This window comes from Empidonax traillii, unplaced genomic scaffold, assembly GCF_003031625.1.
Source record: "Empidonax traillii isolate 1590-97213 ecotype Southwest subspecies unplaced genomic scaffold, ASM303162v1 scaffold588:size748185, whole genome shotgun sequence".
Lineage (NCBI taxonomy): Eukaryota > Metazoa > Chordata > Aves > Passeriformes > Tyrannidae > Empidonax > Empidonax traillii.
Genome location: NW_020955781.1, coordinates 325216 through 342440, shown reverse-complemented (window position 1 = coordinate 342440; position 17225 = coordinate 325216). Strand labels below are relative to the sequence as shown.

Below are 17225 nucleotides of genomic sequence, written 5' to 3'. Positions count from 1 at the left end.
GGCTGTGTATACCTACCAAAGGGAAGCAGACACAACACCTTTTACCAGGAGCTCACCAGCCGTGCAGCACTGCTTTGGCTGTGCTAAACTACAGGCCAAGACAGCTAACACTGAAGGGTGTTACTAAGCTTCCTTTTTCCTTTACAGGCATTTTGTAGAAGTTCAATAGAAACTTCTTAAGAATCTGAGGTGAATGTAAAACTGAAATACGAGACAGCCATTTCCTATGCGCCTGCTCTTGGAAAAATGCGCCCGAAAAATTGCAGATGGACTTTCAGGGTGCATGAATTTGCTAATCTTAGCAACACTGTTGAATTTACTCTAAAATGCAGGTGAGCAAAGCATTTCTAAAATAAGTTATTTCTGAGTTAGACTTTTAGTACTGTCCAGCTACAAGCTGGAGTTACAAATGCTGCAGCTCAATACAAAAGCCCCAAGCAGGTTTCTTACACCTACACAAGACATCACAGAACTGCAAGTATCTTTCACACAAGCAAGACCTACTTTAAAATAAAGAGTAAGTAACAGATTCACAGGTACATTTTTTAAAAATATTAATCTTTCTGCTTTCTTGATTCGCTTCTTACCTTTATCTGCTCCTAAATGATTTCTTTCCATTCATCCCCATGCCCTTAGTGAGCACCTTTTTAAAGGTTTGTATTTCAATTCAGATAGCTTATTGTGCCCTTTCTTCTACTATTAATAGACATATTCTGTACTGAAACAGGTGTTCTGTTTTGAAATTCGGATGCAAAAGAGAAAAAAGCACTTCTGCAGGAGATTTCTGACAACACAACATACCCATTCACTTCCCCAAACTATCTATCCTGACATTTTCCATGAAGACCCACAACAGCAGATCTCATGCATACACACACACAAATCCCTCCGCACACTTCATTGAGAATAAAATGTTAAAATCATATTGATTCCCAGCATCTAAATCTGGTTGTTACTGAGCCAATTGTAACAAGTCTACGATTCCACACAGGATTTTTCCGATCTGCAGGTCCCAGAAAGCCTGTTTGCTTTCGGGAGATGGTTGTTATCGAAAGCAGCAACTCTCTTCAGGATTTAAGTAGGGGGTGAGGAAACAGGAGCCGAGAAAGGTTTTTTCTTCTATTGTTCCTCCCAACAGGTGGGAGGCTGTTCACACTGCTCTGCAGAAACGCAGAGGAGATCGAGAAGCCGGGAAATGCAACTGCCCTCTGCTAGAGCTCAGGGAACAAGAAAAGTTAAGCTAAGAGCCAAGGTGCAGAGGTGCAGGTTTAGCTACAGAAACAAGGGTAGTAGAGGTCTCACAGTGAAATACTGCCACTCACAACCCACTGCAGTCCTGTGTTCCAGTGCTCCCTGCAAAGACAGTGATAACTCATGGCAAGCTCACAAAAGCCAGCATATGCCATTAGTATTTCAGATCAGACTGTCTCATCTGGATTGATGATCCTGGTGGGGATCCACACAGCACCACAAATTGGGATTTCTAGGATAATTCCCTTCCCTACAAAGCAAAATGGGGTAAAATTAAAAAGCGATGTTCTTGTAAAATGTTACAATGCATTAGAACTGTTACATCAAGCGTTTTGGAGCAGGAACATTTTTAAATTAATAGGTCTGCAACACACTATCTTCATCTCAGTTAAAAAACTAAGTAACAGAATAAGGCTTATTATAGTTTAATTTCCTAACTCCACCCACAGAAGATGTCTGACTATAGTAATTTACACCAGTTAAATTACTGAATCTAACATCCTAGGGTAAGCATGCAGCAATCAGGGACTAAGATTCTTTTTGTTATTAAAAGCACTCTGTTTGCATGAGGCCTGTCATTTAAAACAATAAGAAAGAAAACCAAAATGCATCCAGTATCAGCTAAGTGTTTAAGTGTTACATGGTTTTTGATGAAATGGGACACAACTTGGTTACATGAAACACTGAAGAGCAGAAAAAAAAAAAAAGTTAGAAATCCAAGTTCCACCCAACTTCAGAAGAAACTTCCTGACCAAGACATACCTACACCTAACTGAAGCATGTCAGCTTTTGTCACATGCAACAATTCAATCTTTTGAAAAGCAGTCACTCCACCACCCAGTGTTGAAGGTACTGTTATTTAACCAGAGAAGTTGTGTTGTCCCAGGCTTGGTCCATTAAATATGACATCTCCTCAGCAGACCTTTTTCACTACAAAAATTAAGGAAGCTCACACAGGAAATCCACTTCTGGTAGTGCAGCCTTAACCAAAACTCACTACTTCACATCTGAAATACACAGCATCTCAGATCTTCAGGCCTCTGCTTTTTCCCAACCTAGGCACCAGCCGCTCCATTTCCTAAAAAAGACCTTGCAGAAATACACCATGAGATCATACAATGAAGATTGCTAAATACACATAAATGAACTCCCTGCAAATGGCTCAAGTGGTCTTAGTCATTTCTTCTCAATACCTGACCCGAAACTTTGCATCTCCTGACGTAATGCTCTTGCACTGCCTTCAAATATCTCCAGCTTTCTCCTTGCTTTGCTCCCTCCCTCCCAGTTTGTTACCAATAATAGCAGGTGAGATAAAGTTATCACGTATATTTACTCAATTTCAGTCTTGAACATGAACAGCAGTATAATTTCATTTGCCTTTCAGGCTACTGGAAGGAGTGGAATTTGCATGTCTTTTTGGACGTACACTTAGTCCAGGCTGGGTTTTACCAATTTCAGCATGAAAGCAGCACCTGTTTTTACGTGTTCTAGATGACAGTTTATACCAAGTTAGTGAACATACAAGCCTGCCGAGCTAACACATTTTCTCAGCCAGTTTTCCAAGTGCAACTACTTAACGTAGGTCTCCTACCCTTAATTAATACTTATTTTCAACCCCATGACACGGGTTAACTGCAGAACAGAACTGATAGGATCCTATGTGGCAAGCAATCTGGGCAATTCCTGAACTGTACGCATCAACGCTGACACCAACGATACTGGAAACACAAAGAGATGTCGTATTAACATCTACACCAGCATGGGCACAAGAGGAAGGAGGAAAACCACCACCTTCTAACTGGCAAACCTTAACGGGAAAATATTCAAAATCATTACAGGCAACGGTGGGAGCTACAGAAACTGAAGAGTTTCCCTAGCTTTGCACAAAGAAGCTGAAACAACAGGGTCAGTGAAAGGCTTGCAGATGAAGAGCTGTGTGGCTCGAGGAGTCACCTTCACCTACAGCACACGGGTTTAGTCACTCACCTGCTATTTTGGCTACCTGTCAGTTTTATTTGCGCTTCACAGCTCGTCCTCATCGCTTGATAAAAATCAAAGCTGATTTGTGTCACTGCAGTGCCCACAACAGGAAACGTACACAGCGCCCGTCTGTCAGCACAGCAACACTGCACAGAGCTGGAGCTGGCAGGCAGAGGAGCAAATTGATGAAGGTTTAGAATCACAGTGGAGAAAAACAGAAAATTTTCTACTCATTTACATGCAAATGGCACTTATTTCAACATTCCAATAAAGTTCATCTCCAGTCACTTGCATACTAGAGCCACACAACAAAGTATTCTGACTGCAAATGTGTTTACATTATAGACCGTGTAAACCACAGCACAAGGTCTCAGTGGCCTGAAAAAAAGTTATGTTTTGCATTCATTATTTCGCCGTTTGCTGAATTAGAAGTGGTTTGCTCAGTTGTGCACACAGTTTAGCATACCAAAGCCAGAGCGTCAGCTGAAGATGTCGGTTTTCCAGACAGCCTACAGGTTGCTATAAAAGTCTAACACCTTTCCTCTCTTTATCCAAGATGCCAAAAACACACAGACAGAGTTTCAGATTTTAGAAAAATGCTTGCTTTTTTAAAATTAAAATCTGATGAAAATATAAGATGACAAGTCCTTAGAGACAGTGCCTAAAGAACTTTAGTGCACACAAGCGTTTTTTCCAAGTTGTTTACAAACAATACACCTACCAGGGGTTCAGAAAGATGCTGTGCCTTTATAACAGGCAGAGAGAAAATGTCTGACTGACAAGATGCCTTAGCTCCTTTCAGCATTAGAAGGCACTCCACTGCTATCTAATTAAGACACATTCTCTTCTCGTAAAGTATTAACAAAGCACACATTTCCCCGACTACCACTATATTTGTCATCCTTGAATAAATTACTTCTGTATTGTATTTCATGCACTCTTCCGGCCCACATCCTGCTAGACACTGAATGCTTACTCCTGGGAGCAGATGAGAGGTTTGCCTAGGCAAGCTCCATTTCTTTGCTAGGTATATCGACATGGAAAAAACTAATTATCAATCAAAAAGACATCGCGCTCCTAACAAAACACCCCTGTGAAAAATCAAACGAGATAAGAGTGAGTGCACGCAGGTGGGACTGGTCTCTCTCAAGGCATCTCTACCTGCACCGGCAAGGATGCATAAGACAGTGTAAACGAGTATAAAGGTTACCTTTAATTGGTCTTTAGCAAGTTACCTGCTTTGCATGCAGGCCATGACCTTTTCAACACCTGAACAATCACGCTAACCAGTGAATTTGCAAAAATCCCCCTCATTTAAACTCCTAACTCCCGATTCAGAGAGAAGAAAACAAGTCATTTTTGTAATATTTTCATATGCACTGTACTGAGGACTGATGCCTAACAGCACCACATAAAATGGTGTTAAACTCCAAGTTATTCTCGCAGTGCTCATAAACCAGGAGCTGAGCTCTTGCCAGGACAGAGTGCTGTGTGTGCTACTCGCGTTATTTTCAAGGGGCTTATTTTAAACGAGTTTTCAAATAACCTTTTGCAATGCCACAGCTAATAAAACACTACAAACAAATCAAACACTTCCTCACGACCGAGACGCAGCTCGATGCTTCTGCACAGTGGCCCGAGAGGTGACGGCTGGCGAGAGATAATCCGTAATCTCCGCAGATTACTTAAAACTCCGAGGAAATCTCTACTTTGAGAAACTTCGGGGGAACACACACAGCATCGCGCCTGCCCTGCCCGGCCCCTCCCCGAGCCGCGGCCGCTCGGACCCCGGGCCGGGCCGGTGGGGCCGCGTCCCCGCGGGGAGCCGGGCGGCCACGCGGGTGCTCGGGGGGCACCGCCGCGGCTGCTCCCGGTTTTCCCGGCGGGGTGACCCCACCTGTGTGTGTGTGTGGGGGGGGTGTGCGTGTGTGTGGTGTGTGTCCCCGGCCGGCCCGCGGTGACAGCCGGACCCGCCCGCGGTGCCTCGCCCGGCGGACCGGGGGGAGCGGCGGAGAGGCCGCGGCCGGGGCCGGGCCCGCCCTGTGCGGACACCCCGCGGCGGGGACACCCCCGCTCCCCGCCCGCCGGGCCCGGCGCCGCCCGCCCGCCCGCCCGCCCGCACTCACGATGGTGACGCTGGCCTTGCGCAGGTCGCGGTTCTCCTCCTGCAGCGCTTTGCACTTGAGCTTGTAGGTCTCCAGCTCGATCTTCAGCACCTTGTTCTCCTGCTGCAGCGAGGCCAGGCGGTTCGTCAGCTCCTCCAGCCGGAACGGCGAGATCACGATGCCGCCCGCCTTGCCGCCCCCCGAGGAGCCGCCGCCGCCCGGCGCCCCGCAGCCGGGCCCCGCTCCCGGGCCGCCCCCGGACAGCGGCCCCGCGGGGCCGCCGCTGCCGCCGCCGCCGTCCGTGTCGCTCTCGCTGGCGCTGTCCGCCATGGCCCCGCGCGCGCCGCCGCCGCCGCCGCCCGAGCAGGGGGCGGCGCCCGCCACGCGCCGGCGCCGAGACGGGCCGCGCGCCCGCCCCCCGCCCACAGCGCCGCCTGGCGGCCCGCGCCGGCACCGCCGGGACAGGGGCCGAGGGGCGTGAGGGAGGGGCGGGAACACACCGAGCACGGGGGGGCTGGTACACACCGAGCACCGGGGCCAGGGGGCGGGATGTGCCCGAGGGACTCTGCTACACACCGGACCCGGGATTGGGGAAGTGCCCGGGGGGGTCTCTGTCACACACCGAACCCGGGGCTCTGTCAGACCCTGAGGCACTCCCGGGGCACAGCCTGCCCTCAAACCCTGCGGTTTCCACCTCAGTGTATCGCAGAACGAGCCGCCCCCCTCGAGGGGAAGCAAACCCACGACATACGGGCTCGTAGCTCCCTGGCAGCGCTGCGGGGGAGCCCGGGGGTTCTGTACGCAGGACTCAAACAGCCTAAAAGCTTGGGGTTTTTTAAAGAATATGTCTACAAAAGCGGCATCTGGGCTCTCAGAGCGCTGTCCGGGGATGTACCCCCGGCCCAGGCCCCTTCCCCGGGGCGGATCACAGCCCCGCGGGAGGCACAAGGGCCAGGGACCCCCAGCCCATCCAGCCCTGCTCCCCTCACAGCACACAGACCAACCGGCATCTTAATTCAGGCCTCCATACACCAGCAAAACTGCTGTAAACTACAACATATCGGCACCCATCTCTCATTACTAATAATGTATTTCCTGATTAGTATGTGCATTACTTTCTTTTCTTTTTTCCCCCAATTTCCTTGCAGAGCAGCAGCAAGCTGTAATGGGGAATACGCACCACACATTCTATGGCACAACATGGTCCATATTGCTCCTGGATAAATTAGGCACCAAGACTGTATAATTGGTTTCTCAATTATTTATGAAGGGGTCTTTTAACAACAGTAATTTTTCTGATAATGGCAAGTAAGAATTTCATTATCTCTAACTGCACTACCTTTTTGTTCCATGCCACAGTAAATTTCAAATTTTACTCTTTTTAATGGCTGTAATATATGAAGGAATTCCATCTCTGTAAAGTAATTATTCTTTTCGCCTGCCTGGGAATATAAGTGCAGGTCATTTTATTTTTGGTCTCTTAATCACAAGAAAAGAAGGAGAAGGGCTGTTCCTAGTTCTCAGCAGCGGGAACTGTTGGTTGTGATGCCTGTCCGTATGTCTGACCCTGGCATGTAATGCTGCTGTGCAAACAGAGCTCAGAATGGAGGGGGGACAAGTGGGGGTCCCCATCCAGCACCAGCAGAGCCCCCACAGCCCTGCCTCAGCCCCATCAGGAAGTATCAGCTCAGGGTTCTTCAGGTTAGAAAAGGTCCTGCATCACCTACCCGGCCCTGTGGAAACTGAGCCGCATTCCTGCATCCCATTACCTCCATACTGAGCCTGGTGATGCCATTAAAATGTAATAAAACCAACAGTACCAAGCAACCCTCGGCACCACCCTGGCAGCTGCTGCCCCCCCGCTGGATCTCCAGGGCTTCATTCTTGTGGGATTCCTCCCAAAACATAAGAGCACTGGCATCAAGAGGTACTGCTGTAGATCCACAGATCAGCTAGATGATGTCCATGAGGGCTCATGAGAACTTTTCAGTGCTGTCCTAAAATGTCCCTGCATCAACCCCTGGTGACCCCTGGGTCTGCAGGGGCAGACAAGTCCAACTGCCTGGGGCAGCTGCCAGCTCCTCTGCCCTGCAGCTGTGCCCAGGCTGAGCCTCTCCGCCAGCACGGGCTGTGGGATAAAAAGCCCGAGGGATTGAAATAGGATTCAACTGATAGTGAGCACTGTTTTGGACAGGTTGTTACAATTCAATCGAATTGCTTTTAAATAGGTCTGCTGGTATCTGGGAAGCTGGCTGAACACCACTGGGTCATAAGGAAGTGTTGTTTCACATATGGCCTCCGCAACAAGGGTGACAGCAGGAAAGCCAGTTTGCTCTGTTGTCCCTGTCTGTACGCACACGTTCTCCTTGAAGCAAACTCATTTCTAAACAAGCAAGTTTGTAACCTAATGTTCTTTCTTCATCCATCTGCCCAGCTTTGATCAGCCAGTTATTTCCATTGCTTTCAGCAGGACTGCTCACGTTTGAGCGTCTTGCTGAATCAAGGCCTAAATATTTTGAAAACCTGCATCAGCAAAACACGCATCTGCTCCGGGCTAATCTTACCCAGCAAGCCCCACGGCGTGCTTAACCTTAAGCCACTCTTCAGACCTATCAATGTTAATCTTAAGTGCTTTGCTGATTTGGAGCACTATAATTTTCCAGAGGACATGTCCGCTGCTCCTTCAGACACCAAAATTAGCCTGAAAACAGAAGGGGAGGTGCAGGAAAACATCCTCAATCCGGCAACCAGGGCGGATTGGCTCTGCCAAGGGCTACGTCCCTGGGATCACACCAGGCAGCTGCTGGTGCTGCCTTCAGCAGAGCTCTTCTAGAGTGGTGCAGACAGTGGATATGGAGACAAGGGATCTCATGGCGAGAGGGAAGCTTTCCTCAGGCTGCCTCACCGTCCCTCTCTGCTGGGCTGGCATCAGAGGTCCCGCTCCCAGCCAGCACTCCGACTTTCATAACAGTAAATTATAACTTGGCACTCTTGTAGCTGTCTCTAGTTCAAAGCCACGCTGAAACATTATCTAATTAATTCGCACAATAGCCCTGGAAGGCAAGAAAGGGAGGTAGCAAGCTGAGGTACTTGCCCAATGACAAACACTGAGTCAGTGGAGGAGTGGGAGGAAAACTCAAGGGCCCTGGGTGTTTAGGTCTGACATGGCATCCTTCTTGCCGTAACAGCATTTCAGTCATTTAAAAAATAGCACCAGTATATTTAATTACAATTACAGCCAACTACTCCAAATTAATAGATTAAACAAGGAGAGAAAATTTTCTCCTAATTAGCACCCCCCCAAAAAAAATATTAAAAAAATCACATGCTTTTCACATCTGTAAGATGTTAACCAAACCACTCAAAAAGTATAACTATGTGGTATAAGCACAATTAGTAAAACCCCCTTTTAAAAACAGGGTGCACAGCAGAGGCTGGCCCACAGACAGAGCAGCTCAGACACTGTTGTGGGGCCCTGATCCCCACAATGCAGGCAGTGGGGGGTTGCATGAGATGACCTTTAAAGGTCCCTTCCAACCCAAACTATTCTGTGACTCTGTGAAAATCCACAACGACCAGCCTGTGACCACCACAGCACCTGCAGGACATGGTCCCTACCCTCCGTGCCCCAATATCTTTTTATTGTACAAAAACCAAAAGCAAAACTATAGGGGGGTAAGTAAGGGTTGGTTGAAACAAAGAATCTGAAAATGTCACCAGCATTGTTACAGTAGCAGAGCAGACGATCACATCAAGAAGAAGAAATAAAAAGACAGGGATTTATTCATACAAACTATCATTACAGGAGGTAATGGGCAATTAGAAACAGTGTTTCAGTAGTCGAAATATTGTATAAAATACATTTCTAGGTGTGAGGAGTTAGAAGAGGCATATTCGGAGATTTAATGTAATTCCTTAATACAATTCCGGAGGTCCATTAATCATCTGGAAGACCTTCTATAAGAATACAATTTTATTAAAATATTCAGTAGTTATAGACTGAAGAGGAAAAGGCCAACTGAAGCTAATTAACCCCACGAAAAAAAAAAAAATCTGCACAGTACTAAGAGTACCTGACTGAAATGGGAAGGGAAGAAGGGAAAGACAAAGTTGCATTAAAATGCAATTAATGACAAATACTGCTAGGAAAATAAATTGAAGCAGCTTTAAAAAGAATGTGACTTGTATACAAGGGAATATTTAAAGGGGAAAGTGGAGGGCATATGTGGAGATTTTTCCATTATGGAAGGATTGTTGAAGCAGAGAAACCTCAATTTGAAAGATATTTGTATGAGCAGAAAAAAACTCATATCATTAATATTGTGGATTAAGGCATCTATTGATGCAAGTTAAAACATGTTTTTTAACAAGCAATTCAGATGAAAATAATGTAATGCTGCTTTCTTTTTCTGATCAACAATTATTTAACCGGGAACCTGTATCAGAAAAGAAGTCTGCTTGTAGGATAGAGTACCTGACTAGGAAAATGTGTTGTGCAGTAGCCAATGAGTAGGTAACACATCTTCAGCTCTGGGGCTTCGCTTTTGTGTTCTTGTTTTCTCAGGGAATTTTTTTCAGGGTTCATACTAGGCTGGTTCTGTTGGGCCATGCCATAATGATATCCAGCCTCTGGAAACCTTCCAAGGAAGTTGGTAAACAGAGGATTGCTGTACTTTGCTATTTTATAGCCCAAATAGGTCTCAGTAATTGAATATTAGCATGATGGGAAAAGTACCAACAAAACTTTTCTAATAAATCTTTGCCTTCCTCCAGGACTTAGAGTCAAATAAATAAAGCCATGCACAATTTGCATACTGTTTTTAGCATCAGCAGTTATGAAGAATGTGTCATGTACATAGATTTTTCTTGAGCAGCTCATTTTTCTGTCCTTCACTAACCTTTTTCTCTGCCAGTAATGGACCATTTTTTATGTCAAGAATTTTGTAGCAGGCTTGGTCTAAAGGGTCCACATCTCTGTTGGAAAATGACTATGCTTTCAACCAAGCAAGAATATTTTCTTCCACACTGTGAGCACGTATTCCCTCCCTCATTCACTCAAGGGTTAGAGGGGAGCTGAGCCAGGGGCAGCTCCTCCTCCAGCCCCGGTTTGGTAGGACCTTCCCTGAAAACAGAAGTCCTGTTTGCATTCACCCCTTTCCCCTGTCCCTTGGCAATCCCTGCACATTACCCCAAGGCCAAGGAGGCACTGGGTCAGCAGCAGCTTTTTCATACATCATGCAAGTGGCTAGGACAAAAACAAAGCCCCTTGCCAATACACTGCCCAGCATCCTTGCACCAGCCCCAGCCAGGGCAACTCCCAGCCCTCAGGCTTGCTTCCCCTGCCTGGGACAGAGCTGGCAGGGGCAGGAGGGCTGGCACAGCTTCCCAGGGTGCTGGGGCAGCCACATGGATTGTCTTCCAGGCCAAGCTGCTTGTGCTGAGTTTGCATAAACATTTGATAAAAATTGCCACTGATGGACTTCAATGAGTTTCATCAAATACTACTGACTTGATCCTGCCCAAAGAAGCCTCAGTTATAAACTCCTTCCCTACAAGGCATGGAGAGGTTTTGGGGAGTGTGGCATGCCAGGCTGCAGCAGCCCCTGGTAGAGCACTTCTGAATTTCCTGCACAGTGCCTGGTACAGACAAAGCCTGTGTTAAACAACCCCCCAGGAAATTAGCATTAATTAGCAGGGTGCTGCAATCCTGCAAGCGACTGCCATTTATCCCACTAATGTCAGCTCTGCACTACGGGAGCTCTTAGAATTTCTGACATTAAAACTATTACTGGCCACAAATAAAATGTAATTGATATTCTCTCAGAAATGGGAAAAGTATGGTAGGATACTCTGCAGCATTATTAGGCAGTGCTAAATCAGAGGATGAAAAGAACACTGTATTTAGCAATAGAGTTTATTTTAATAGATGCAATCAGAGTCCCATGACTTATAATTTTGCCTCTAAGGGGAATGTTCTCACTGGAGAAAACATGGAAAAAAAAAAAAAAAAGTGCACATTTAGGTAGGGCTCTCACTCACTCCAGAGCTGTCTGTGCTGTTTGCTAGTTCTGGCAAGATTTCTGTTTTCCATCTCAAATGACCATTTACGCTTCAACCTTGTTTTTCCCAAATATCCTGAGCTACTGATGGAATCAATACATTCAGTGCAAAACAAACCAACACCCAGAAAATCCTGTTTGTGTAGCATTTAATGTGAAATTTTAAACTCCGCAAATTTAGCTGCGGAGTTCCCTCCCATTCTTTGTTGTCTCTTCATATCAAAGCTTCACAGGAAGCAAGCTGTGACACTGCCTGCCTGTGCAGCAGCAGCTGGGGACTGGGACCTGCCAGTGGTGGGGGCTGCCCTGCTGGGCATGTACAGAGATGGCCCAGAAAGCCCAAGAGGCATCTGCCATGGTCACACAGCCTGCTCAGGCACCAAGTGCTCCCCGTGACTGGGCCTTGCTGCAAAAACATCCTTGGGAGCCCCAGGGTGAGCCAGCAGCTACTCACGTGTGCTGTCACAGTAAAGACCAACTCCCCGAGCTTGAAGCTGCCACATAAATCACTGCTAGCGGCAGGAGACCTGTCGAGACTCACCTACACACCTCTGCTACGTGCACAGGCAACCCCACTTTTCTGTCTCCATAAAGAGCAGCTCTACCTCCCAGAGCTGCCATTCCAAGTACAATCACAGCTTTTTTTCTGCATCAGCATCAGGCACTAACAGGGGACCAGGCAGAGGAGAAAGACGAGTCAAATGAAACGCTGCCTTTTGGATGCTGCTAGAAATAAAGCAAGGCTCTTCTACAGTGCTGTTTCTGCCTTCCTGCTGATTGTCACCACAGCCTTTGCTTCCAGCTGTACAATCCCAATATAACATTAAATAACATACATGGCTCAGCAGTTACGAAAACATTCTTTTTCATTCAGCTGATCTGGATACTCGCAAGTGGGAGGGAGGCATCTGGGTGGTGAGGTCTCCAGGAGGATGATCACTGCTGTTGGACTGTGAACTGCAATGAGGTATGTTTGTTCTCCAGTGGTGTAAAGTGGCATTTGTCCCCCAAACCATGGTGTAAGGACCTGAACCATCAGAACTGTACCAGCAGTACCCTGACGTAGGTAAAACATATATTGCAACACAGACTGGGTGCTCAAATGCTGAAAACCACTTCATTTACTGTCACTGCTTCAAAAGCTGATGGCTCTAATAACTCAGAAACACTGACAAACCTACCTGTTACATTCTCCCAAAGTCAAGTGCTCCTCACCACAGCCAGGAGAACTTTGCTGACTGACCCCAGGTGAGGACTGGTTCCTGCGGGATCAGAAGGTAACAACAAGCACACTGAGGTGGATCTGTAGCAGCAGTGCTTCCTCAGGTCCCAAGCTGGGGTGAAATACCTCATCTTCCCGTTGTCTTAAAAGCCAGGTAAAGCTGATCCCTGAGTAATAAACTGTATTTATTGCAGTTCAGAGAGGCAGTGTACTGATGCTTCCTACAGACCTTTGTTTTGGCCATATTTTTTATATAGTGGTCCATCACTGATAATACACAGGAAGTGCATGCAACGTACAGGAGATGTACCCTTTAATGACATCATGGACAGCAGGGTTGGTTATTGGTCTGACTGACACACTCTGGGGAGAAAACTGCCTTTGGTAGTGATTCTCAGTGGGGCAAAAGAAATTCCAGGAGGTCCAGAGCTCAGACATGTTGGAGAAGAGGCTTGCACAGGCCCTTCCCCTGCACCTCTTCCATCCCAGGGAGGTGGGTTCAGCACTTTGTTGAGCATGTGCTGCTGGCTGCTGTATTTTCCTACCGCTCCCCCGACCTGGGGACAGCCTGCCAAGTGATGGCCTGACACACTTAGAAGACAAGGAGGTGAAGCAGACAAAAGAAACACAGAGGAAAAGAAGCTGAGAGCCAGGGGGGTTAACAGCTGGCCTTGCGAAGCCTCACATCTGCAGGGTACAAGAACACTGCCAAATACACGTTATCCAAGAGTTTTAACACAATTTATTTTATGCTTAAATAATCAACTAGATCATCCAGTGTTTGTTGTTTTCATACATATGTAATTAGAGCTATTATCAATGAATGCTGTTTCCATATGAATATAATCAACAAATTAAAGTATTTCACCAAAACCCAAATAAAAATGCCCTTTAAAACACAGCAGCCTTAACAACCTAATATTACACTGCTAGGATGATTACAGATGATTGGCTTACTGAAAGATTCTACATCTTATAGCCAGTACACAATACAGTAATAATTTTACAGCGTGCTGCCAGTCTATTAGCTAATAATTTCTCTTCAGTTCATTTAAAAATATCCCAAACTTGTGCTCCTTGGAGCACCAACCCACTTCTAAAGCTGCAAGCATTACCCCCGTTATAAAGCGAGAACAGATAGCACCCCCCTCCCCATAATGCAACTACTGTATATGTTATGGGTCTTAGGTCATTTCATTGAAAAATTGGCAACAGCAACAAATATTAGATGAAGGGCTTTGTGTTTACAGATAAAATCTTATTTTTCATGTTGCGGTATAGTGTTTGCAAAACTGGAAAAGATTTAATCAAAATAAGGTGAAACACATGCATCAAAATATTAGTACTCTGAAGAAAAATTTTCACAGAACTACAGAATTCCTCATTTTGGGAATCATTTAAATTTGCAGCAGATTTTAAAGATTTTTTTAAAATCAAGCTAGCGTTTTTGCATATACAAACATTATAATTGCTAATATACAAGAATCTGTGAAGATACACCCAGAATATCCTTGTAGGTGCAGCCATCTGAGACACCTAGCCTGCTCAATGCATTTGCAATATTCTGTTTGTGATCGAAAAGGCAGTGCCTTATCAACATTTATTCTATTCTGTTAGAATTTATACAGTGTTATTTATTTACAGCAAAACTATTGATGTTTAAAAAAGAAACAAATAGTGTTTTATACCCTGACAGTTTGGGTCCAAGAAAAATAAGGCGAGCTGTTGTGGATTTTAGTAATTTTAGTGTCCTTCCATGGTTTAACAATTTCATCTTCGCACATCATCTCTGGCCACAGGAATTTATTTCTTTTGAGATGACATCAAACTGCTTGAAAGAAGCTGTTAACAGCATGGTATCTTGTATATACACTGCATTGGTAACTGCGCACCCTCCAATCCTGTGAATGAACGTGAATTTCCATGCTCTGTAAATTGGCTCATGCTAAATTAATTTTTTTTTGTTTGGTTTTTTTTTTTGTTTGTTTTTTTTTTTTTTTCTTTTTGCATAAAAACCATGCGGTTAATGTGGGGAAGCAGCAAACACACGCACACTTTTATAGGTGAATGTTTAATTCCTGTTGATTTTTCTTCCGTGACTGTCCCTCTAGAATACTGGCAGTAAAAGCACACAGTCCTATGGAAAGAAAAGAGAGCAGAAATCATTTCAGAATCTCTCGTTAGAATCAATTTCGTGCCTTTCCCCGACTGAACAGAAAAGTTGCAATTGGCAGCTGATGGGATTCTGCAGTGGGATAAATCACACACTTTCCAGGTAGGTAATGACATTAGTTGAGCTCCCAGCATGAGGGCAAAATGCAGCTGCAGATGTCCACACTGCTCGTGAACTGATTTACAAATACCTTTGTAGCATACTGCCTTTCATCACCCCAGACACAGCACCAGCTCATCAGATCCGATGATGACAAGGAATAGGTATTTTTATTGTGGAAGAAATGGCATCATCTCCAGAAGGAGAGAGCTGCTGCTTCCACAGCACATTTTTCTTCATTGTGTGCAAGCACCCCCAACAGTGATGGAAAACCTGCTCTCCTTGCACATCCACCTCTGCCAGTTGCTCAGGGAACGTGAGTGGCAGAGCCAGGAATGAGGAGTCCAGCCTTCAGGAGGCTTGGTGAAGGAAAAAGTGAGGTAGAGGGGCAGCCCCATCCCTCTCCTGCCTGGCTCAGAGGAGATGGGGCCCAGCTCCTGCTCCTGCCCATCCAAACAGAGCCATGCACGTGAGGACAGCGAGTTTGTTCCATCTCTTGCACAACAGAGATGTCTTGCAGCAAGGAGGGCGGGAAGCAGAAATACAAACACACCAGGAGCGGGAGCTGGGAGACCTGCGGCTCCCCAGCACCTGGGCACAGGGATCAGGAGCATGGCTTGAGCAGTGCCTGCGGCATCCAGGCTGGCACGGACATGCCCATTTACTAATCAGGTCACAGGTCCACACGCATTCCCCAGGAGTGCTACACTCTCCTTCTATGCAAAAGCAATCTGTCCTTGCCCACATCTACAGTTGTCATAAAGCTGTCCCGCTGCTAAAAGCCGCCTGTTCCCACCGCAGCAGTCACGCCAGCTCACACAGTGCTGTCCTGAGGAATTGCACGCAAGACTTCTTGGCTTTTCCTTTCAACCTATGTTTCACAACGGGTTTATTTGCAATGGTGACAAATACATTTTCACAGCAAAATCTAGCTAACATTGTCTTTTTTTTTTTTTTTTTTTTTTTTTTTTTAACACTCAAAGGAGAAGAACCACCTCTGCCTTCCCAACAGGATTTTTTTGTCTTTTGTGATTACAAACCAAACTGTTTTTCTATTAGAACCCCCTGCCTGTGCAAATACTTCCACTTCTGCATCCGAATAAAATGTTTTCAATGGACTCTTGACTGGGCTCACGATTACTTAGTGCACATTTGGTCATGCTTATCATATCAAAGTTTGGAGTACGGAGAATCATCTTACAGGACAAAGTTCCCCCCTGAGCAAAGGTTCATTATCTAAGGCAGACTCCCTGAGTTCCTCAGGGGCTCTAGCATGGAAGAATTGCCTACTGGAAATCACAGGAGAAATGTATCAGCAGTCATGGGAGCAAATCTGGTTCTGAGGAACTCAGTCCCTGGCTTCCTGAAGGTCAGACTCTGTTTCATACATTAGGCAAGGACTGTCTTATTTATGTCATTTTATTTTAAAATGAAATGCTTCTCCCTTATCCCCAGTGTGTGCTGCACTAAGCTTGTATGCTGGCAGGCTCTTTAGCTACACTGCTTATGGGGTTCAGTGCCCCATCTTGCCTTTGAGTTTACACATTTCTGCTGGTTTGCCCCTGCAGATTGACAATGGAACAGCATGGAAGCCAGTGTGGGACACAGTTTCATACAAGCAACGCCGTCCCTTTGTCTTGCTTTCCTCCTGTATCCCTGAACTCCATGAATGAGAAAGATGCTTCAAATGAATCACCTCTCTTTTCAAAACATTAAATATTTAATGAGTATGTTGAGCAGGAAGGCAGGTAAAGCTGTATTACTCTATTAGCACACATGGAAGAGTTCTCAGTAAAAGCAGGAATTCAGCAGTTGTGCTAAGTGGATGCAGTAGGTGCTTACCAGATGCTGAAAGCATGCCAGTCACCTCCCAAAGCTTGCTCCTTGGGGCTTGATCCCATAAATCCCTCAGCTAGATCCCACACACTGAAGGCTGTTCATCTCAAATGGCACTACTCAGAAATCCTGTAAGGCCAGGTGATTTTAGGGGATACCTTACATTGCAGCAATCAGAAGGGACTAGTGACTCAGGAGAGACTCTGCTTCTGTCCTTTTCCTCCACATCACTATCTGATATGTTTTCCAGGTCCTGCTTATTCTGTTCTTAAATCCTACAGTCAATCCTATACCTGATGTACAAGAAAAGGATAACACAAAGACCTGCACTTCATAAACTCTTCCTCTGCCCAGTTCCTGAAACCCAATAAAGCTAAGCAAAGTGCTGAGTAGAAAAAAAAAGACATGAACATGGTAAACTGAAGCCATGACTGACTGACCAGCACTGACAGACACAGACAGACTCCTCCTGTATTTACAGGCACATTTCTGTGTGACTG

General features: G+C 45.9%; 2 protein-coding genes across 10 annotated transcripts in view; both read right to left on the bottom strand.

Annotated features, from left to right (window-relative positions):
- The window catches only part of CCDC6 (coiled-coil domain containing 6), a 53433-nt gene extending 47717 nt beyond the window's left edge, over positions 1-5716 (bottom strand). Inside the window, exon 1 of the mRNA XM_027898267.1 lies at positions 5358-5716. Within this exon, the coding sequence (XP_027754068.1) occupies positions 5358-5666 (309 nt within the window). The 5' untranslated portion in view covers positions 5667-5716. The remainder of the gene's footprint in view (positions 1-5357) is intronic.
- A 7623-nt stretch (positions 5717-13339) lies between these two features.
- ANK3 (ankyrin 3) overlaps positions 13340-17225 on the bottom strand; it is a 207839-nt gene continuing 203953 nt past the window's right edge. For all 9 annotated transcript variants that reach the window (XM_027898271.1, XM_027898274.1, XM_027898272.1 and 6 more), the window contains one exon: positions 13340-14754. The gene's annotated coding sequence lies outside the window, so the exon portion shown is untranslated. The remainder of the gene's footprint in view (positions 14755-17225) is intronic.